General features: G+C 51.5%; 1 protein-coding gene across 1 annotated transcript in view; it reads right to left on the minus strand.

Annotated features, from left to right (window-relative positions):
• LOC135461150 (splicing factor, arginine/serine-rich 19-like) overlaps window positions 1-23163 on the minus strand; it is a 28894-nt gene that overhangs the window by 1428 nt on the left and 4303 nt on the right. Inside the window, exons 3-10 of the mRNA XM_064738137.1 lie at window positions 21948-21993; window positions 20737-20798; window positions 18391-18446; window positions 16497-16621; window positions 9087-12275; window positions 6647-6729; window positions 5314-5508; window positions 4610-4738 (exon numbers count right to left, since the gene is read on the minus strand). Coding sequence (XP_064594207.1) covers window positions 4610-4738; window positions 5314-5508; window positions 6647-6729; window positions 9087-12275; window positions 16497-16621; window positions 18391-18446; window positions 20737-20798; window positions 21948-21993 — 3885 coding nt within the window. The remainder of the gene's footprint in view (window positions 1-4609; window positions 4739-5313; window positions 5509-6646; window positions 6730-9086; window positions 12276-16496; window positions 16622-18390; window positions 18447-20736; window positions 20799-21947; window positions 21994-23163) is intronic.

Raw genomic sequence — 23163 nt, forward strand, 5'->3', positions numbered from 1 at the left:
TTTTGTGGATTTTTGGCAATTTTGGGGGGAAAATTGTGGGGATTCTTGGGGATTTTTTTGGGGATTTTTTTTATTTTTTGGGGCACTCGGGTGTTATTTAAGGATTTTTGGCGATTTTGGGATTTTTGGGTTTTTCTGGGGATTTTTTTGGGGTGGGTTTGGGGGGGTTTGTGGGAGTTTTGGGGGATTTTTTGGAATTTTTTGGAGATTTTTTTGGAGGTTACTTTTAATTTTAGAGGAATTTTTGAGGTTATTTTTAGATTTTTTGGGAGTTTTGAGGGGTTTTTTAAATTTTGGGGCATTTTTTGGGATTTTTGGTGGATTTTGGGGGGTTCTGGGATTTTCTTGGGGATTTTTGGGATTTTTTTGGGGATTTCTGGGAGGTTTCTGGGGGATTTGGGGGGATTTTTGTGCCTTTTTTGCGGGGATTTATTTTGTTATATTTTTGTTATATTGTTATATTTTCTTGTCATATTTTGTTATATTTTTTGTTATATTTTTGTTTTGGTATATTTGGGGATTTTGGGGTGATTTTTTGGGGAAAATTTCTGGGGATTTTGGGGATTTTTAAAATTTTTTCGGTGTTTTGGGGGATTTTTGGGAATATGTTTCGGGAATTTCTTGGGGGTAATTTTTGGGGATTATTTGGGGATTTTTTGGGATTTTTTTTTTTTTTTGGGGGATTTTTTGGGGGATTTTTTTTTATTTTTGGGGGATTTTTTGGCGGGTTTTTTGGGGATTTTTAAGGGGATTTTTTTAGGATTTTTTTCATTTTTTGGTGGATTTTTTTTTGGATTTTTAAGGGGATTTTTTTAGGATTTTTTTCATTTTTTGGTGGGGTTTTTTTTGGAGATTTTTAAGGGGATATTTTTGGGATTTTTTGCAATTTTGAGGGATTTTTTGGTGATTTTTTTGGGATTTTTTTTTTATTTTTGGGGGTTTTTTTGGGGTGATTTTGCCCATTTTTGGGGTACCTTGTGCACGGCCTTGCGCAGGATGTCCTTGTACTCAGCCTTGGGGTTTTGGAGGATTTTTTGGTGGATTTTTTTTCATTTTTTGGAGGATTTTTTTGGTGGGAATTTTTGGGGATTTTTAAGGGGATTTTTTTAGGATTTTTTTCATTTTTTGGGGATTTTTTTTGGGATTTTTTTAAATTTTTTTGGGGGGATTTTAAGGGGATTTTTTGGGGGGGATTTTAAGGGGATTTTTTTTATTTTTTTGGGGGTTTTTTCGGTGGGTTTTTTGGGGATTTTTAAGGGGATTTTTTTGGGATTTTTTCATATTTTGGGGATTTTTAAGGGGATTTTTAGGGATTTTTTTCATTTTTTTGAGGATTTTTAAGGGGATTTTTTTCATTTTTCGGTGGGAATTTTTTGGGGATTTTTAAGGGGATTTTTTTTGGGATTTTTTTAATTTTTTGGGGATTTTTGAGGGGAATTTTTTGGGATTTTTTTTCATTTTTTGGGGGATTTTTTGGTGGGTTTTTTGGGGTTTTTTTTTCATTTTTTGGGGGTTTTTTGGGGGGATTTTCCCCGTTTTGGGGTACCTTGTGCACGGCCTTGCGCAGGATGTCCTTGTACTCAGCCTTAGGGTTTTGGAGGATTTTTGGGGGATTTTTTTGGTGGATTTTTTTGTTTAATTTTGGAGGATTTTTTGGTGGGTTTTTTGGGGATTTTTAAGGGGATTTTTTTGGGATTTTTTTCATTTTTGGGGGATTTTTTTGGGGATTTTTTTGGGGATTTTTTGGGGGATTTTTTTCGTTTTTTTGGGGTTTTTTTTGGGGGGTTTTCCCCATTTTTGGGGTACCTTGTGCACGGCCTTGCGCAGGATGTCTTTGTACTCAGCCTTAGGGTTTGGAGGATTTTTTGGTGGATTTTTTTTTCATTTTTTTGGTGGGTTTTTTTGGGGATTTTTAAGGGATTTTTTTGGGATTTTTTTTCATTTTTTTGGGGATTTTAAGGGGAAATTTTTGGGATTTTTTTTTGATTTTTGGGGATTTTTTTGGTGGGTTTTTTGGGGATTTTTAAGGGGATTTTTTGGGGGATTTTTTGCAATTTTTGGGGGATTTTTTGGGGGATTTTTTTTGGGAATTTTTGGGATTTTTTTGGGATTTTTTTGGTTTTTGGGTGGATTTTTTTGGGGATTTTTTTATTTTTTTGGGGGATTTTTTAGGGGATTTTTTTGGGATTTTTTAATGGGATTTTTTTTGGGATTTTTCTCTCATTTTTTGGGGGATTTTTCTGGGAGTTTTTTTGGGGATTTTAAAGGGGATTTTTTTGGGGGATTTTTTTCATTTTTTTGGGTTTTTTGGGGGGATTTTGCCCATTTTGGGGTACCTTGTGCACGGCCTTGCGCAGGATGTCTTTGTACTCAGCCTTAGGGCTTTGGAGGATTTTTTGGTGGATTTTTTTTTCATTTTTTGGTGGGTTTTTTTGGGGATTTTTAAGGGGATTTTTTTGTGGGTTTTTTTTCATTTTTTGGGGGATTTTTTAGGGGGTTTTTTGGGGATTTTTAAGGGGATTTTTTTGGGGATTTTTAAGGGGATTTTTTGGGGGATTTTTAAGGGGATTCTTTTCATTTTTGGGGGGATTTTTTTGGGGGTTTTTTGGGGGGATTTTGCCTGTTTTTGGGTACCTTGTGCACAGCCTTGCACAGGATGTCCTTGTACTCAGCCTTAGGGCTTTGGAGGATTTTTTGGTGGATTTTTTTGGTGGATTTTTTTTTTTTTAATTTTGGGGGATTTTTTCCTGGATTTTTTTTTAATTTTGGAGGATTTTTTGGTGGGTTTTTTGGGAATTTTTAAGGGGATTTTTTTTTTGCATTTTTTACATTTTTGGGGGATTTTTAAGGGGACTTTTTTGGGGATTTTTTTCATTTTTGGGGATTTTTTGGGGGGATTTTTAGGGGGTTTTTTGGGGATTTTTTTCATTTTTTTGGGGGATTTTAAGGGGATTTTTTGGCGATTTTTTTCATTTTTTAGCGGATTTTTATTGGGGATTTTTTTCATTTTTTAGGGGATTTTTAAGGGGATTTTTTGGAGGATTTTTTTGGTGGGTTTTTTGGGGATTTTTAAGGGGATTTTTAAGGGGATTTTTTTGGGGATTTTTTTCATTTTTTGGGGGATTTTTAAGGGGATTTTTTGGGGATTTTTTTCATTTTTTGGGGGATTTTAAAGGGGATTTTTTTGGGAATTTTTAAGGGGATTTTTTTGGGGATTTTTTGATGTTTTTTGGGGGGATTTTCCCCGTTTTTGGGGTACCTTGTGCACGGCCTTGCGCAGGATGTCCTTGTACTCAGCCTTGGGGTTTTGGAGGATTTTTTGGGGGATTTTTTTGGTGGATTTTTTTTTTTTTAATTTTGGGGGATTTTTTGGTGGACTTTTTTTTAATTTTGGGGGATTTTTTGGTGGGTTTTTTGGGGATTTTTTGGGGATTTTTAAGGGGATTTTTAAGGGGATTTTTGGGGGATTTTTTTCATTTTTTTGGGGTTTTTTAAGGGGATTTTTTTGGGATTTTTAAGGGGATTTTTTTGGGGATTTTTTCATTTTTGGGGGGATTTTTTGGGGATTTTTAAGGGGATTTTTTTTGGGATTTTTAAGGGGATTTTTTTGGGGATTTTTTGATGTTTTTTGGGGGGATTTTGCCTGTTTTTGGGTACCTTGTGCACGGCCTTGCGCAGGATGTCCTTGTACTCAGCCTTGGGGTTTTGGAGGATTTTTTGGTGGATTTTTTTTTCATTTTTTGGTGGGTTTTTTGGGGATTTTTAAGGGGATTTTTTTGGGATTTTTTTCATTTTTTGGGGGATTTTTAAGGGGATTTTTTTCATTTTTTGGGGGATTTTTAACGGGATTTTTTGGGGAATTTTTAAGGGGATTTTTTAGGGGATTTTTTTCATTTTTTGGGTTTTTTTGGGGGGATTTTGCCTGTTTTTGGGTACCTTGTGCACGGCCTTGCGCAGGATGTCCTTGTACTCAGCCTTGGGGTTTTGGAGGATTTTTTGGGGGATTTTTTTTTCATTTTTTGGAGGATTTTTTTGGTGAGAATTTTTGGGGATATTTTTGGGATTTTTTTGGATTTTTAAGGGGATTTTTAAGGGGATTTTTAAGGGGATTTTTTCATTTTTTGGGGGATTTTTAAGGGGATTTTTTTGGGATTTTTAAGGGGACTTTTTTGGGGATTTTTTTCATTTTTGGGGGATTTTTTGGGGGGATTTTTATGGGGATTTTTTTGGGGATTTTTTTCTTTTTTTGGGGGATTTTAAGGGGATTTTTTGGGGATTTTTTTCATTTTTTAGCGGATTTTATTGGGGATTTTTTTCATTTTTTAGGGGATTTTTAAGGGGATTTTTTGGAGGATTTTTTTGGTGGGTTTTTTGGGGATTTTTAGGGGATTTTTAGGGGATTTTTTTGGGGATTTTTTTGAATTTTTGGGGGATTTTAAGGGGATGTTTTTGGGATTTTTTTCATTTTTTGGGGGATTTTTAAGGGGATTTTTTGGGGATTTTTTCATTTTTTGGGGGATTTTTCTGGGGTTTTTTTGGGGATTTTTAAGGGGATTTTTTTGGGGATTTTTTGGGTTTTTTGGGGGGATTTTCCCCGTTTTTGGGGTACCTTGTGCACGGCCTTGCGCAGGATGTCCTTGTACTCGTCCTTGGTGATGTCCTTGCGCTGGTAGAAGGGTTTGATCGCCAGCTTGACCTCCTCCACCGCCCGCTCCTGCGTGTGCAGCTTCTTCAGGTACTGGGGGCACCAAAGGGCACCGGGGTCACCAAAGGTCACCAGGGGTCACCACGGGGTCACCAAAGGGCACCAGGGGTCACCAAAGGTCACCAGGGGTCACCGTCCTGCTCACGTCCCCCAATGTCCTCAAACCCCCCCAATGTCCCCAAGGCACCCAATGCCCCCAATGTCCCTTGAGTGTCCCCGAATCCCCAATGTCCCCTCAATGTCCTCAATCCCCACCGTGTCCCCAAATGTCCCCAATGTCCCCAATCCCCCCAATGTCCCCTCTGTCCCCACAATGTCCCCATGTCCCCAATGTCCCCACTGTCCCCTCACCTTGTCGCTGTCCCCCTGTCCCCACTGTCCCCCCTCACCTTGTCGCTGTCCCCCTGGCCCTCGCTGTCCCTCCTGTCCCCACTGTCCCCACTGTCCCCACTGTCCCAAATCCCCCCACTGTCCCCACTGTCCCCACTGTCCCCACTGTCCCCAATGTCCCCATTGTCCCCAATGTCCCCACTGTCCCCAATGTCCCCAGTGTCCCCAATGTCCCCACTGTCCCCACTGTCCCCCCTGTCCCCACTGTCCCCCCTCACCTTGTCGCTGTCCCCCCGGCCCTCGCTGTCCCTCCTGTCCCCGCCCAGGCCGGGCCCTGGGGGCACCGGGGCCGCCCCTCCCCCCCCCAGGGGCAGCAGGTACGGGGGGGGCACCGGGGGGGGGCCCGGGGGGGCCCCGGGGGGGGCCTGGGGGGGGCCCAGGGGGGGAGGGGCGGCCTTGCTGTGGCTCAGGATCTGCAAAAAACCAAAATCAAATCAAATCAAATCAAATTAAATTAGATTTAAAAATGTCGGGAATTTTGGGGAGGGGTTGTCCCCCCCTCCAGTGTCCCCTTGTCCCGTCCCCCCCCCCCCCAAAATGTCCCCCCCACTCTGGGTGTCCCCATTGTCCCCAATGTCCCCTCCAGTGTCCCCACCTGGTGTCCCCTCCCCCTGTCTCCATGTCCCCCCCACTCTGGGTGTCCCCATGTCCCCCCAGTGTCCCCATGCACCCCCAATCTCCCTCCCAATGTCCCCATGTCCTTCCCCGTGTCCCCCTTGGTGTCCCAGTGTCCCCTCCCCATGTCCCCTCTGGTGTCCCCCCAGTGTCTCCCCCATGTCCCCTCCCTGTGTCCCTCCCACTTTGGAGGTCCCCATGTCCCCCCCAATCTGGGTGTCCCCATTGTCCCCATTGTCCCCAATGTCCCCAATGTCCCCATGTCCCCAATGTCCCCAAATGTCCCCATTGTCCCCAATGTCCCCAATGTCCCCAATGTCCCCATTGTCCCCAAATGTCCCCAATGTCCCCCCAATGTCCCCATTGTCCCCCAATGTCCCTCCATGTCCCCATTGTCCCCAATGTCCCCCAATGTCCCCAATGTCCCCAATGACCCCAATGACCCCAATGACACCAATGTCCCCAATGTCCCCATTGTCCCATTGTCCCCATTGTCCCCAATGTCCCATTGTTCCCCATTGTCCCCAATGTCCCCATTGTCCCCAATGTCCCCAATGTCCCAATGTCCCCAATGTCCCCAATGTCCCCAATGTCCCATTGTCCCCATTGTCCCCATTGTCCCCAATGTCCCATTGTCCCCATTGTCCCCAATGTCCCCAATGTCCCCAATGTCCCATTGTCCCCAATGTCCCCAATGTCCCCAACGCTCCAAATGTCCCCAATGTCCCCAAATGTCCCCAATGTCCCAATGTCCCAATGTCCCCATTGTCCCCAATGTCCCCATTGTCCCCAATGTCCCCAAATGTCCCCAATGTCCCCAATGTCCCCAATGTCCCCACTGTCCCCAATGTCCCCATTGTCCCCAATGTCCCCATTGTCCCCACTGTCCCCATGTCCCCATTGTCCCATTGTCCCCATTGTCCCCAATGTCCCCACCTGGTTGGTGGCCTGGATCAGCTCCTGTGCCTTGGCCCTGCTGGCCAGGTTGGCCTCCTCCATCTTGAACAGCAGCGCCGTCACTGCCGGGAGGGGACACCAAAACAGACAAAAATGTCCCCAAAAATGTCACCAAAAGTGTCACCAAAAATGTCACCAAAAAGTGTCACCTACCTGCCAACACAACCCCCCCAAAAACCTCCCCTAAGACATCCCCAAAAATGTCACCCGTGTGCCACCACAACCCCCACAAAAACAGCCCAGTAACCCCTGGGAGGACATCCCAAAAATGTCCCCAAAAATGTCACCAATGGGCCAACAGAACCCCAAAAAATGTCCCCAAAAATGTCACCCATGTGCCAACACAACATCCCAAAAACGCCCCCAAAATGTCCCCAAAAATGTCCCCAAAAATGTCACCTATGTGCCACCAAAACCCTAAAAAACGTACCCAAAAATGTCACCCATGTGCCAACACAACATCCCAAAAACGTCCCCAAAAACGTCCCCAAAATGTCCCCAAAAATGTCCTCAAAAATGTCCCCAAAAATGTCATCAATGTGCCACCACAACACGCCAAAAACAGCCTGTTAAACACAATGGGGCACCCCAAAATATCCCCAAAAATGTCCCCAAAAATGTCCCTAAAATGTCACCCATGTGCCAACACAACCCCCCAAAAACAGCCTGTTAAACACCATGGGGACACCTCAAAAACGTCCCCAAAATGTCACCAAAAGTGTCCTCAAAAACATCCTCAAAAATGTCCCCAAAAATGTCATCAATGTGCCACCACAACACCCCAAAAACGCCCCATTAAACACCAAGGGGACACCCCAAAATGTCCCCAAAAATGTCCCCAAAATGTGCACAAAATGTCACCAAAAATGTCACCCATGTGCCAACACAAGACCCCAAAAATGTCACGTTAAACACCAAGGGACAGCCCAAAAATGTCCCCAAAAATGTCCCCAAAAATGTCCCCAAAAACTTCAGGGACACCCCAAAACTCCCCCCAAAAAAACATCAAAAAAATCCCCGAAAACCCCACAAAAACCCTCCAAGAAACCATCAGGACCACCCCAAACACCCCGAAAAAATGTCGGGACATCCCAAAATCCCTCAAAAACTTCCCCAAAACCCCCCTAAAAAACTTGGGGACACCCCAGAAGTGCCACCTGGGTGCTGGTGGCGCAGCCCAGGCCACCCTGTAGGCTCCATGCCCCCAAAAACCCCCTCAAAAACCCCTCAAAAAACCCCTCAAAAACCCCAAAAAAACATCAATACATTCCAAAACCCTTCTAAAAACTTGGGGACCCCCCAAAATCTCCTAAAAATCCCCCAAAGTGCCACCTGGGTGCCAGCACGCCGCTGGTGGCGCAGCCCAGGCCACCCTGCAGGCTCCATATCTCCAAAAACCCCCTCAAAAAACCCCAAAAAAACCCCTCAAAAACCCCCAAAAAAACCCCAAAAAACCCTAAAACCACCCCAAAACCCCCGTAAAAACTTGGGGACCCCCAAAATCTCCTAAAAACCCCCCAAAGTGCCACCTGGGTGCCAGCACGCCGCTGGTGGCGCAGCCCACGCTGCCCTGCAGGCTCCATGGCCCCCAAAAACCCCCTCAAAAACCCCCCAAAAACCCCAAAAAACCCAAAACCACCTCAAAACCCCCCCAAAAACTTGGGGACCCCCTCAAAACCCCCAAAAGTGCCACGTACGTGCCAGCACGCCGCTGGTGGCGCAGTCCACGCCGCCCTGCAGGCTCTATACCCCCCAAAAACCCCCTCAAAAACCCCCCCAAAACCGCAAAAAAACTCCAAAAAAAACCCCAAAAAAACATCAATGCACCCCAAAACCCCCCTAAAAACTTGGGGAACCCCCCAAAATCGCCACGTACGTGCCAGCACGCCGCTGGTGGCGCAGTCCACGCCGCCCTGCAGGCTCAATGTCCCCAAAAACCCCCTCAAAAACCCCCCAAAACCCCAAAAAAAACCCAAAAAAACCCCCCAAAACCCCAAAAAAACCCCAAAAAAAACCCACAAAAACCCCAAAAAAACATCAATACACCCCAAAACCCCCCTAAAAACTTGGGGAACCCCCCAAAGTGCCACCTGGGTGCCAGCACGCCGCTGGTGGCGCAGCCCAGGCCGCCCTGCAGGCTCCATGCCCCCAAAAAATCCCCTCAAAAACCCCAAAAAAGCCCCCCAAAAAACCACCAATACACCCCAAAACCCCCCAAAACCCACCAGGACCCCCCAAAGTGCCACGTACGTGCCAGCACGCCGCTGGTGGCGCAGCCCAGGCCGCCCTGCAGGCTCCATGGCCCCAAAAACCCCCTCAAAAACCCCCCAAAAAAACCCTCAAAACCATCCCCAAAAAACCATCAATACACCCCAAAACCCCTCTAAAAACTTGGGGACTCCCCAAAATCACCACGTACGTGCCAGCACGCCGCTGGTGGCGCAGTCCACGCCGCCCTGCAGGCTCCACGGCCCCGCCGTCCCCGTCCCCGTCCCCGCCGTTGCCGCCGTTGCCGCCCTGCCCGGCTCGTCCTTGCCCTCGCTCCGGCTGTCGGCCTCGGGCTCCCCCCCGGGCGCGTCCCCCGGGCCCGTCCCGTCGGTGCCCAGCCCCGGGGGCGCTGCCCCGGCGCCCTCCTCGGGCAGGAAGGACACGTCGGGGGTTTTGCAGCTGCTGTCCACGGTCTGCGAGTCCGGCGTCAGCTCCCGCTCGGCCGCGGCGCCCGCGGTGCCCGCGGTGGCTTTGGGGGTGACCGGGGCGGCCGGGGATGGGGGGCTCGGGGGTTTTGGGGTTCCCCCCGTGGATTTTTCAGAGCCCGACCAGGCGGGCTCGGGTTTGGGGGGCAAACGGAGCGGGGGGGTGGCGGCGCTTTGGCTGTCGGCCTTGGATTTCTTCAGCGCGGCGCCGCCGCCGCCGCTCTTCACCTTGGCCTTCCTCTTCTTCCTCGCCTCGCCCTTGGCTTTCACCTTGACTTTCTTCACGCCGCCCTTGCCCTTGGGCGGTTTCACCTTGCGGGGTTTCGCGGGCTCTCGGGGTTGTCCCCCGTCGTTTTTGGGCGCGGCTTTTTCCGCTTTTTCCTCGGGTTTCAGGAACGCCGCGCGGCTCTCGGCGTCGCGGGCGAATTTCACACCGATCCCGGCGCTGCCGCCGCCTCCTCCGCCGTCCTTGGCGGCGCTGGGGGCGCTGGTGGTGGAGCTGACGCCCTCGCGGATCAGCACCGACACCTTGGACTGCAGCTTCACCTTCCTGGGCAGCGCCGCGGCCGCTTTGGGCGCCGCCGCCTCCGCGCCCTCCTTGTGGCCGCCGCCCGTTTTGCCCTTCCTGCTTTTCTCCCGTTGTTTCTCTTTGCTTTTCCCGCTCTCGGCCGCGGCGGGCTCGGTGTAATCCTTGAATTTTTTCTTGTATTTCTCCCTCCCCGCCGGCCTCTCCTCGGGGCGGCTCCGTTTTCTCTCCTTCTCCTTTTTCCCCGTTTCCGCCGCCGCTCTCACCTCGGTTTTCCTCGCCGGGAACTCGGCGTGCTCGCGGTCCGAGAACCCCTCAAAGCTCAGCCCTTCGGAATCGTAGAGCACCTCGCGCTTGGGCTCGGGCGTGGCGGCGCGCCGGCTCACCGTGATGGTTCGTTTGATGGCGAACAGGTCGGAATCGTTCAGCTCCTGCACCGAGGGCGGCACCACGCGCCGCCGCGACGCCTCGCCCTTCTCCGCCGCCTTCCCGTCGCCGCCGTCCCCTCTCCGCGACCCGCGGCGCTCCCGGGACCTCGAGCGCTGCTTCTTCTTCTTCTTCTCGCCGCGGTGTTTGTCCTTGTGCCGCGAGCGCCCGGAGCTGCCCGAGCGCCGCCGCCGCCGCTTCTCCCTGGAGCGAGAGCGCCGCGACCACGAGCGCCGGCGCGACCGCGAGCGCGACCCCCGGCGCCGGTGCCGCTCCTTGGATTTGGGCGCCGGCTCCGGAGCCTTCTTGGCGCCCGCCCAGGCGCCGCCGGAGCCGCCGCGTTCGCGGGAGCGCTTGGATTTCTTCCTGGACGCGGCCGACGGCGAACGCGGTGAGGGCGGAGCGCGGAGCCGCCGCTGGCTGAGGATTTTCCTCCTCAGATCGGAGCCGCTGCCGCCGCCGCTGCCGCTGCCGCTTTTCCAACGCGGGTCCGGTTGGGACTCGGCACCGAAATCGGCTTCTTCGTCGGAATCGGCGTGGAGCGACAGGAAATCGTCGCCGCCCTCGGGCAGACGCGGCGCCCGCGGTTCCGGAGCGCGGCCTCGGGCGGCGCCGGCGTTGGCGGCTCCTCCGCCGCCTCCAGCTCCACCTCCGGCAGCGCGGAAAACCCTGAGCGGGCTGAAGCGCTCCTCCTCCGGCTGCACGATCTCGCCCTCCTCGATCTCCGAGTCGCCGGCCGGGCCCCACTCGCGGCGCCCGCGGTGCCGGCCCGGTTTTGGGGTGGTGCCGCGGGGTTGTGGCGGTGCCGCCGCCGCCGCCGCCGCCGTTGGGTTTTGGGGCGCTTTGGGGTTGCCGGGCGTCACCACCTCCAAGGAGAGCTTCCCGTCCAGCTTGGGGTGCGCCTCGCTCTCGGCGCGCCCTTTGCCGCCCACATCCACCACGAACACGCGGCGGCGCGGCTCGGGCGGGGCGCGGCGCGGCTCGGAGCCTTCCTCGCGCTCCTCCTCGTCCTCCTCCTCCTCGTCCTCATCCTCATCCTCCTCCTCGGGCAAGGTGGAGTCGGCGCCGGCGGGGTTGGGAGGCGTTTTGGGCGGCTCCGGGTCCTTCTCGAAGTCCTGGCTCAGGCTGTTGTCGTCGTAGATGCCGGCCAAGGTCTCCGAGATGCGGCTGATGCTGTGCGAGACGTCCGGCAGCAGCGCCGCCGCCTCTTCCTCCTCCTCCTCTTCCTCCTCCTCCTCATCCTCCTCCTCCTCCTCCTCCTCCTCCTCCTCCTCTTCCTCCTCCTCCTCCTCCTCCTCCTCGGGGCTGGGGCTGCTGCGCGACGAGCTGGGGTTGGAGCCCGTGGGGTCGAAGGGATCGTACTTCTGGTCCTGCCGCCCTTCGGCCTCTTTGCCCGGCGAGGAAGAGGAGGCGGCGCCGCTGCCGTAACCAAAATCCGGGGCTGCTCCTCCTCCTCCTCCTCCTCCTCCTCCTCCTGCTCCCGCTGCCCCCAGCGCCGGGTTCTCCTCGTCGGTGGGGTGGAAAGGATCATAAATATCCAGGGAGGGCGAGCGGGGCCGGGCCGAGCCGGGCCCGGCGGGGGGGCCCGAGGAAGAGGAGGCGGACGAGGAGGAAGAGCGGGAGGAGGAAGAAGAGGACGAGGAGGAGGAGGATGAGGATGAGGATGAGGAGGAAGAGTCGGCCTTTTCGGGGGGGTGGGTGCGGCTCTGGGCAGGGGGCGGCTGCTGCTGCTGCTGCTGGGGGGGGGGCTGGGGCTGCCCCGGGGGTCCCGCCGGGCCCCCCCCGCCCGGAGCCGCCGCTCGGGGCCCGCGGGGGCGGCGGGGCCGGCCCGGGGTGGGGGGAGGGGCGCGGCGGGTCCGGTGGGGGAGGGGCGGGGCCGGGGGGGTCCCGGCGGGGGGGCCGGGGGGGGCGGGGGGACCCCCGGGCGCGCGCCAGCGGCGGGGGGAGGGGCGGGGGGGGCGGCCTGGGGGGGGCGGGGGGGGGAAGAGAGAGTGGGGGGGGGGGAAGGAAGGTGTCAGCAAAAAATAGCAAATTTCTGCTAAAAAAACCCATTTCCAGCCAAAAATCCCCATTTCTATCTAAATTCCCCATTTCCAGCCAAAAAACCCCATTTCTATCTAAATCCCACATTTCCAGCCAAAAATCCCCATTTCTGCTTAAATTCCCCATTTCCAGCCTAAAAACCCATTTCTATCTAAATCCCACATTTCCAGCCAAAAATCCCCATTTCTATCTAAATCCCACATTTCCAGCCAAAAAATCCCATTTCTATCTAAATCCCACATTTCCAGCCTAAATCCCACATTTCCAGCCTAAATTGTCCATTTCCAGCCAAAAAACCCATTTCTGCTTAAATTCCCCATTTCCAGCCAAAAAATCCCATTTCTATCTAAATTCCCCATTTCCAGCCAAAAATTCCCAATTTCTATCTAAATTCCCCATTTCCAGCCAAAAATCCCCATTTCTATCTAAATTCCCCATTTCCAGCCAAAAAACCCAATTTCTATCTTAAATTCCCCATTTCTATCTAAATTCCCCATTTCCAGCCTAAAATCCCCATTTCTATCTAAATTCCCCATTTCCAGCCTAAATTCCCCATTTCCAGCCTAAATTCCCCATTTCCAGCCAAAAAACCCATTTCTGCTTAAATCCCCATTTCCAGCCAAAAAACCCCATTTCTGCTTAAATTCCCCATTTCCAGCCTAAGTCCTATAAAGATGTCCCCAAAAAATCCCATTTCCAGACAAAATTCCTCAATTCCTGCCTAAATTCCCCATTTCCAGCCAAAAAACCCCATTTCTGCTGAAATTCCCCATTTCCAGCCAAAAAAACCCATTTCTGCTTAAATTCCCCATTTCTATCTAAATTCCCCATTTCCAGCCAAAAAATCCCATTTCTATCTAAATCCCACATTTCCAGCCAAAAATCCCATTTCCAGCCTACATTCCCATTTCCACCCTAAATCCCCCATTTCTGCCAAATGAACCTCATCCACCCACATCCCCCAAAATCCCCTCAAATCCTCCCAAAATTCCCCCAAACCCCCCCAAATCCCCCCAAAATCCACCCAACCGCCCAGAATCCATCCAGGACCCCAAAATCCCTCAAAAGCTCCCAAAACCCTCTGAAATCCCAACCAAAATCCCCCCAAATCCTCCCAAAATTACCCCAAAATCTCCCCAAACCTCTTCAAAACCCCCCAAAATCCATCCCAAAATGCCCCCAAATCTCTTCAGAATCCCCCAAAATCCCCTCAAAATTCCCCCAGAATCCACCCAAACCCTCCCAAAATTCTCCTAAAATCCCCTCAAATCCCTCAAACCCATCCAAATCCCCCCAAAATCCACCCAAAACCCCCAAATTCCCCCCAAAATCCATCCAGGATCCCCAAAATCCCTCAAAATCTCCCCAAAATCCCCTCAAATCACCCCAAAACCCACCCAAATCACCCCAAAAATCCCCAAAATCCCCCAAAAGCCCAAAATCTCCCCAAAATCTGCCCAAATCTCCCCATACATCTTCAAAACCCCCAAAATCACCCCCAAAATCCATCCAAATCCTCCCAAAATCCCCAAATCCCCCCAAAAACCCCAAAATCCCAAAACCCACCCAAAACCCCAAAAATCTCCCCAAAAATCTCCCCAAAATCCCTCAAAATCTCCCCAAACCCTCCCAAAATCACCCCGAAATGCCCCCAAACCTGTTCAGAATCCCCCAAAATCCCCTCAAATCTCCCCAAAACCCACCCAAATCCCCCCAAAAATCCCCCCCAAATCCTCCCAAAAGCCCCCAAATCCCCCAAATTTCCCCAAAATCCCGCATCTGCTTTGGGGGCGCTCCAGGGCCGCTCCCTGTGCAGGAGCCCCGAGCCCCCCAATATTGCCACCCAAATCCCCTCAAAATCCATTCAAAAAATCCCAAAAATCCCAAAATCCCCCCAAAAACTCCTCAAATCTCCCCAAAATCCCCCAAAAGCCCCAAAAGCCCCCAAAAATCCCCCAGAAATTCCCCAAAATCCCCCAAAATCCCCCCAAAATCCCCCAAATCCCCCCAAAATCCCCTTAAATCCCCCAAAACCCACCTAAATCACCCCAAAAATCCCCCAAAATCACCCCAAAAATCCTTCAAATCCCCCCAAAAATCCCACCCAAATCCCCCCAAAATCCCCCAAAAATCCCCCAAAAAGCCCCCAAAATCCCCCAATTCACCCCAAAAATCCCCCAAAATCACTCCAAAAATCCCTCAAAAATCCCCCAAAAATCCCCCCAAAAATCCCCAAAAATTCCCCCAAAATCTCCCCAAAAATCACCCCAAAAATCCCCCCAAATCCCCCCAGATTCCCCCAAAATCCCCCCCAAAATCCCCCCAACATGCCCCCAAATTTCCCGCATCTGCTTTGGGGGCGCTCCAGGGCCGCTCCCTGCGCAGGAGCCCCGAGGCTCCCCCAGATCGGCCACACAAACCCCCCAAAATCCCCTCAAATCCTCCAAAAATCACCTCAAAATTCCCCCAAAATCCCCTCAAAAATCCCCCCAAAACCCCCTCAAATCACCCCAAAAATCCCTCAAAAATCCCCCCAAAATCACCCCAAAAATCCCCTCCAATGCCCCCAAAATCCCCTTAAATCCCCCCAGAACCCACCCAAATCACCCCAAAAATCCCCCAAAAGTCCCCCAAAAATCCCCAAATATCCCCCCCAAAAATCCCCCCAAAATCCCCTCAAATCCTCCCAGAACCCACCCAAATCCCCCAACAATCCCCCCAAACATCCCAAAAAAATTCCCCAAAAATCCCCCCAAATTCCTCTCAAAATCCACTCAAAAAATCCCAAAAATCCCCCAAAATCCCCTGAATCCCCCCAAATTTCCCCCCACCTGCTTTGGGGGCGCTCCAGGGCCGCTCCCTGTGCAGGAGCCCCGAGGCCCCCAGACTGGCAACCCAAACCCCCCAAATCCCCCCAAAACCCACCTAAATCACCCCAAAAATCCCCCAAAATTCCCCCAAAATCACCCCAAAAATGCCCCCAAAATCCCCTCAAATTCCCCCCAATTCACCCCAAAAATCCCCCCAAAATCACCCCAAAAATCCCCTCAAATCCCCCCAAAAATCCCACCCAAATCCCCCCAAAATCCCCCCAAAAATCCCCTCAAAATCCCCCAAAACCCCCTCAAATCACCCCAAAAATCCCCCCAAAATCACCCCAAAAGTCCCATCAAATGCACCCAAAATCCCTTAAATCCCCCAAAACCCACCCAAATCACCCCAAAAATCTCCCCAAAAATTCCCCCAAAATCCCAAAAATCCCTGCAAAAATCCCCCAAAACCCCCTCAAATCACCCCAAAATCCCTCAAAAATCACCCCAAATCCTCCCAGAACCCACCAAATCCCCCCCAAATCCCCCCAAAAATCCCAAAAAATTCCCCAAAAATCCCCCCAAAATTCTCCCAAATCTCCTCAAAATCCACTCAAAAAATCCCAAAAATCCCCCAAAATCCCCCGAATCCCCCAAATTTCCCCCCACCTGCTTTGGGGGTGCTCCAGGGCTGCTCCCTGTGCAGGAGCCCCGAGCCCCCCAAGATCAGCATGCAAACCTCAGCCACCAAATCCCTCAAAATCCATTCAAAAATCCCCCAAAAATCCCCCAAATCCACCCCAAATCACCCCAAAAATCCCCAAAATCCCCCAAAAATCCCCCCAAAAATCCCCAAAATCTGCCCAAATCTCCCTATCCATCTTCAAACCCCCCAAAATCACCCCCAAAATCCATCCAAATCCTCCCAAAATCACCTCAAATCACCCCAAAAAATCCCAAAAATCCCAAAAATCCCCCCAAAAATCTCCCCAAATTCCCCCAAATCCCCCCAAATTTCCCCCACCTGCTTTGGGGGCGCTCCAGGGCCGCTCCCGGCGCAGCAGCCCGAGCCCCCCAATATCGGCCACCCAAACCCTCAAATCCCCTTAAAATCCATTCAAAAAATCCCAAAAAATCCCCAAAATCCCCCAAATCCCCCCAAACCCCCGAATCCCCCAAATGTCCCGCACCTGCTTTGGGGGCGCTCCAGGGCCGCTCCCTGCACAGGAGCCCGAGCCCCCCAATATCGGCCACCCAAATCCCCTCAAAATCCATTCAAAAAATCCCAAAAAATCCCAAAAAATCCCAAAATCCCCCCAAATTCCCCGCACCTGCTTTGGGGGCGCTCCAGGGCCGCTCCCGGCGCAGCAGCCCCGAGGCCGCCGCCAGCCCCGCCCCCCCCGGGGCCACGCGAACCTCGGCCACCAACTCGAGCTCCTCGGCCGGGGGCGCCTCGCTGGGGAGGGGGAAAGGGAGAGATGGAGCAAAAATGGAGAAATGGAGCAAAAATGGGAGAGATGGAGCAAAAAGGGAGAAACGGAGCAAAAATGGAGAAATTGAGCACAAAAAATGGAGAAATGAACCCGAGAAATGGAGCAAAAATGGAGAAATGGAGCCCAAATATGGAGAAATGGACCCCAAAAATGGAGACAAAAATGGAGAAATGGACCCAAAAATGGAGAAATGAACCCGAGAAATGGAGACAAAAATGGAGAAATGGACACAAAATGGAGAAATGAACCCCAAAAATGGTGCCCAAAATGGAGAAATGGAGCCCAAAAATGGAACCCAAAAATGGAACCCAAAAATGGAGAAATGAACCCAAAAATGGAACCATGGACCCCAAAAATGGAGAAATGGAGACAAAAATGGAGAAATGAACCCCAAAAACGGAGACAAAAATGGAGAAATGAACCCCAAAAATGGAGAAATGGAGACAAAATGGAGAAATGGACACAAAAATGGAGAAATGGAACCAAAAATGGAGAAATGGAGACAAAATGGAGAAATGGACACAAAAATGGAGAAATGGACACAAAAATGGAGCAAAAATGGAGAAATGGACCCAAAAATGGAGACAAAAATCGAGAAATGGACCCCAAAAATGGAGACAAAAATGGAGAAATGGACACAAAAATGGAGAAATGGACACAAAAATGGAGCAAAAATGGAGAAATGGAGACAAAAAGGGAGAAATGGAGCAAAAATGGAGAAATTGAGCACAAAAATGGAGACAAAAATGGAGAAATGAACCCGAGAAATGGAGACAAAAATGGAGAAATGGACCCAAAAAATGGAGCCCAAAAATGGAGAAATGGACCCAAAAAATGGAGCCCAAAAATGGAGAAATGGAGACAAAAATGGAGAAATGAACCCCAAAAATGGAGACAAAAATGGAGAAATGGACCCAAAATGGAGCCCAAAATGGAGCCAGGGACCCCAAAAATGGTGCCCAAAAATGGAGCCCAAAAATGGAACCATGGACCCCAAATGGAGCCCAAAAATGGAGAAATGGAGCCCAAAGAGGGAGAAATGGACACAAAAAATGGAGAAATGGAGCCAAAATGGAGCCAGGGAGCCCAAAAATGGAACCCAAAAACCCCCCTGAATCCCGAAAATGGAGCCAAAAATGGAGCCCAAAAATGGCGAAATGAACCCAAATGGAGCCCTGAACCCCAAAATGGAGCCCTGAACCCCAAAAAGGGGCCCCAATGCCCCCCCATAATCCCCGAAAGAGCCCCTGGGGTTTGGGGAGTTCCCTGAACCCCAAAAATGAAACCCGGCACTTTTTGGGGTCCCTCTCCATTTTTGAGACCCCCCACCCTCCCCCCCCCAATTTTTTGATCCCCCCCATTTTTGGATCCCCCTCCCATTTTTTGGGGTCCCACCCCCCAATTTTTGGGATCCCCCCATTTCTGGGATGTCCGTTCGTCCCCCCCCCGGTTTTTGGGGTCCCTCCCATTTTTTTGATCCCCCAATTTTTTGGGATCCCCCCCCAATTATTTGGGTTCTCCCCTCAAATTTTGGGGTCCCCCTCCCAATTTCTGGGGTGTCCCCCCCCATTTTGGGACCCCCATTTTTGGGTCCCCTCCCCTGTTGGGACCCCCATTTTTGGGTCCCCTCCCCTGTTGGATCCCCCAGTTTTTGGGGTCCCCTCCCCAATTTTTGGGGTCCCCTCCCCATTTTTGGGGTCCCCTCCCCATTTTTGGGGTCCCCCCCCCTCACCTGCTGAGCTGCAGCTGCTCCAGGGCCCCCCCCGGGCCCCCCATGGGCTCCCAAACCTGGGGGGAAATCGGGGTCAGCACAGACTGGGAGGGACTGGGAGGGACTGGGATATAAACTGGGATATACTGGGAAATAAACTGGGATGGACTGGGATGGACTGGGAAATACTGGGAGGGACTGGGATGGACTGGGATACACTGGGATATACTGGGAAATAAACTGGGATATACTGGGAAATAAACTGGGATATACTGGGATATACTGGGAAATAAACTGGGAAATAAACTGGGATATACTGGGATATACTGGGAAATATACTGGGATATAAACTGGGATGGACTGGGATATACTGGGATATACTGGGAAATAAACTGGGATATACTGGGAAATAAACTGGGAAATAAACTGGGATATACTGGGATATAAACTGGGATATACTGGGAAATAAACTGGGATGGACTGGGATAAACTGGGAAATAAACTGGGATATATGGATATAAACTGGGATATACTGGGAAATAACTGGATGGACTGGGATATATTGGGAAATACTGGAAATAAACTGGAAATAACTGGGATGGACTGGAAATACTGGGATATACTGGGAAATATATGGGATATAAACTGGGATATACTGGGAAATAAACTGGGAAATAAACTGGGATATACTGGGATGGACTGGATAACTGGATATACTGGGAAATAACTGGGAAATAAACTGGGATATACTGGGAAATAAACTGGGATATACTGGGATATACTGGGAAATAAACTGGGAAATATACTGGGATAAACTGGGAAATACTGGGATGGACTGGGAAATACTGGGAGGGACTGGGATGGACTGGGATACACTGGGATATACTGGGATATACTGGGATATACTGGGAAATAAACTGGGAAATGGACTGGGAAATATACTGGGATATAAACTGGGATGGACTGGGATATACTGGGATATACTGGGAAATAAACTGGGATATACTGGGATATACTGGGATATAAACTGGGATATACTGGGAAATAAACCGGGAAATACTGGGATATACTGGGAAATAAACTGGGATATACTGGGAGGGACTGGGATATACTGGGATATAAACTGGGATACACTGGGAAATAAACCGGGATAAACTGGGAAATAAACTGGGATATACTGGGATATACTGGGAAATAAACTGGGATATACTGGGAAATGAACCGGGATATACTGGAATATACTGGGATATACCGGGAAATAAACCAGGATATACTGGGATATACTGGGAAATATATACTGGGAAATAAACTGGGATATACTGGGAAATAAACTGGGAAATAAACTGGGATATACTGGGATATACTGGGATAAACTGGGAAATAAACTGGGATATACTGGGAAATAAACTGGGATATACTGGGATATACTGGGAAATAAACTGGGATATACTGGGAAATAAACTGGGATATACTGGGAAGGACTGGGAAATAAACTGGAATAAACTGGGAGGGACTGGGAGGGGATTGGGGGGCACTGGGAGGGACTGGGAAATAAACTGGGATATACTGGGCTGAACTGGGAGAGACTGGGATGAACTTGTAGTGACTGGGAGGAGACTGGGATATACTGGGCTAAACTGGGATGGACTGGGATGCTGAACTGGGCTGGATTGGTCTGTACTGGTGTGAACAAGGATGGACTGGGCTGAACTGGGCGGGACTGGGAGTGAACTGAGATGTACTGGGATAAACTGGGATATACTGGGAGGGGACTGGGAGTGAACTGGGTGAGAAATCTGAATACACTGGGTTATACTGGGATGGACTAGGGGGGACTGGGAAGGGCACTGGGCTGAACTGGGAGGAACTGGTAGGGACTGGGAAGTGAGTTGGGATATACTGGGAGAGACTGGGACGGACTGGAATGGACTGGGAAATAAAGTGGAATAAATTGGGATATACTGGGAGGGACTGGGATGAACTTGGAGTGACTGGGCTGAACTGGGATGAACTGGGAGGAGACTGGGAGGAGACTGGGATATACTGGGATGGACTGGGAGGGAGTGGGGGGGACTGGGAAATAAACTGGGATAAACTGGGAGGGGATTGGGGGGCACTGGGATATACTGGGATATATTGGGATGGACTGGGAAATAAACTGGGATATACTGGGAGGGCCTGGGATGAACTCGGAGTGACTGGGATGGAACTGGGTTATACTGGCAAGGACTGGGGGGGGCACCGGGATATACTGGAATATACTGGGAGGGACTGGGAGGGGATTAGGATGGGACTGGGGGAACTGGGATGGACTGGGATGGACTGGGATGGACTGGGATGTTGAACTGGTTTGCACTGGTCACTCACCGGGCCGCCCTCAGGCCGGGGTCCCCAACACCAGCGCTGCCGGGGGGGCTTCAGGGGGGGCTCTGGAACACAGGGGACAATGGGGACATTGGGGACACCCAGGGGACATTGGGGACAATGGGGACACCCAGGGGACATTGGGGACACCCAGGGGACATTGGGGACACCCAGGGGACAATGGGGACACCCAGGGGACAATGGGGACACCCAGGGGACACCCAAGGGACAATGGGGACATTGGGGACACCCAGGGGACATTGGGGACAATGGGGACACCCAGGGGACATTGGGGACACCCAGGGGACATTGGGGACAATGGGGACACCCAGGGGACAATGGGGACATTGGGGACACCCAGGGGACATTGGGGACACCCAGGGGACACCCAGGGGACACCCAGGGGACATTGGGGACACCCCCCATGTGACACTGGACCCCCCCAGGTGACACCAGGTCACAATGGACACCCCCAGGTGACACTGCCCCCCCTCACCTTGTCCCCAGGTGACATTGGGGACCCCCCCCAGGTGACACCAGGACCCTCACAAGTGACATCAGGACCCCCCCAGGTGACCCAGGTGACATTGGGGACCCCCCCCAGGTGACACCAGGCCCTCCCTGGTGACATCAGGTGACATCAGGTGACAGCGGGACCCCTCCAAGGTGACACTGGGGACACCCAGGTGACATTGGACAACCCCAGGTGACACCAGGTGACACTGAACACCCCCCAGGTGACACTGCCCCCCCTCACCTTGTCCCCAGGTGACACCAGGACCCCCCCAGGTGACAATGAACCCCCTCAGGTGACCCAGGTGACATTGGGGACCCCCCCCAGGTGACACCAGGCCCTCCCTGGTGACATCAGGTGACAGCGGGACCCCTCCAAGGTGACACTGGGGACACCCCCAGGTGACATCACAACCCCCCCAGGTGACAATGAACCCCCTCAGGTGACCCAGGTGACAACAGACGCCCTCAGGTGACACCAGGTGACATTGGGGACCCCCCAGGTGACCCCAGGTGACCCCGTGTCCCCCCCCAGGTGACCCCAGGTGACAGTGGGGACCCCCCCAGGTGACAATGAACCCCCCCAGGTGACCCCGTGCCCCCCCCAGGTGACCCCAGGTGACCCCGTGCCCCCCCAGGTGACCCCAGGTGACCCCGTGCCCCCCCCCAGGTGACCCCAGGTGACCCCGTGCCCCCCTCACCTTGTCCCCAGCTGAGGGCGCCGCTCACCAGGCGCTGCAGGGCCTTCTGTGGGGGAGGGGACAGCAACGGCCTCAGGGGGGGCCAAATACCCCAAAATATCCCCAAAATATCCCAAAAATACCCCAAAAATACCCCAAAAATACCCCAAAAATACCCCCAAAATACCGCAATTCACCCCAAAAATACCCCCAAAATACCCCAAAACAGCCCAAAAATACCCCCAATCACTCCAAAAAAAAAACCAAAAAAAACCCCAATCACCCAAAAAAAACCCCCCAAAATACCCCAAATCACCCCCAAAAAACCCCAATTCACCCCAAAAATACCCCAAATCACCCCAAAAATTCATCCCAAAAATACCCCAAATCACCCCAAAAAACCCCAATTCACCCCAAAAATAGCCAAAAATAGCCCAAAAATACCCCAAACCCCCCCAGAAACCCCAAAACCCCCAGTTCCCCTCCCAGTCTCACCAGTAGCCCCCCAGTGCCCCCCAGTCCATTCCAATTTATCCCAGTCCCTCCCAGTCCCCCCAGTCTCCCTCCCAGTATATCCCAGTATAACCCATTTCCCTCCCAGTATATCCCAGTATATCCCAGTATAACCCATTCCCCTCCCAGTATATCCCAGTATAACCCATTCCCCTCCCAGTATATCCCAGTATAACCCATTCCCCTCCCAGTATAACCCATTCCCCTCCCAGTATATCCCAGTATAACCCATTCCCCTCCCAGTATATCCCAGTATAACCCATTCCCCTCCCAGTCCATCCCAGTATATCCCAGTATAACCCATTCCCCTCCCAGTCTATCCCGGTATAACCCATTCCCCTCCCAGTCTATCCCAGTCTATCCCGGTATAACCCATTCCCCTCCCAGTCTATCCCAGTATATCCCAGTATAACCCATTCCCCTCCCAGTCTATCCCAGTATAACCCATTCCCCTCCCAGTCTATCCCAGTATAACCCATTCCCCTCCCAGTCTATCCCAGTATATCCCAGTATAACCCATTCCCCTCCCAGTCTATCCCAGTATAACCCATTCCCTCCCAGTCTATCCCGGTATAACCCATTCCCCTCCCAGTCTATCCCAGTCTATCCCAGTATAACCCATTCCCCTCCCAGTCTATCCCAGTATATCCCAGTATAACCCATTCCCCTCCCAGTCTATCCCAGTCTATCCCGGTATAACCCATTCCCCTCCCAGTCTATCCCA

This window comes from Zonotrichia leucophrys, unplaced genomic scaffold (genome assembly GCF_028769735.1).
Source record: "Zonotrichia leucophrys gambelii isolate GWCS_2022_RI unplaced genomic scaffold, RI_Zleu_2.0 Scaffold_196_90382, whole genome shotgun sequence".
NCBI classification, from domain to species: Eukaryota; Metazoa; Chordata; class Aves; order Passeriformes; family Passerellidae; genus Zonotrichia; species Zonotrichia leucophrys.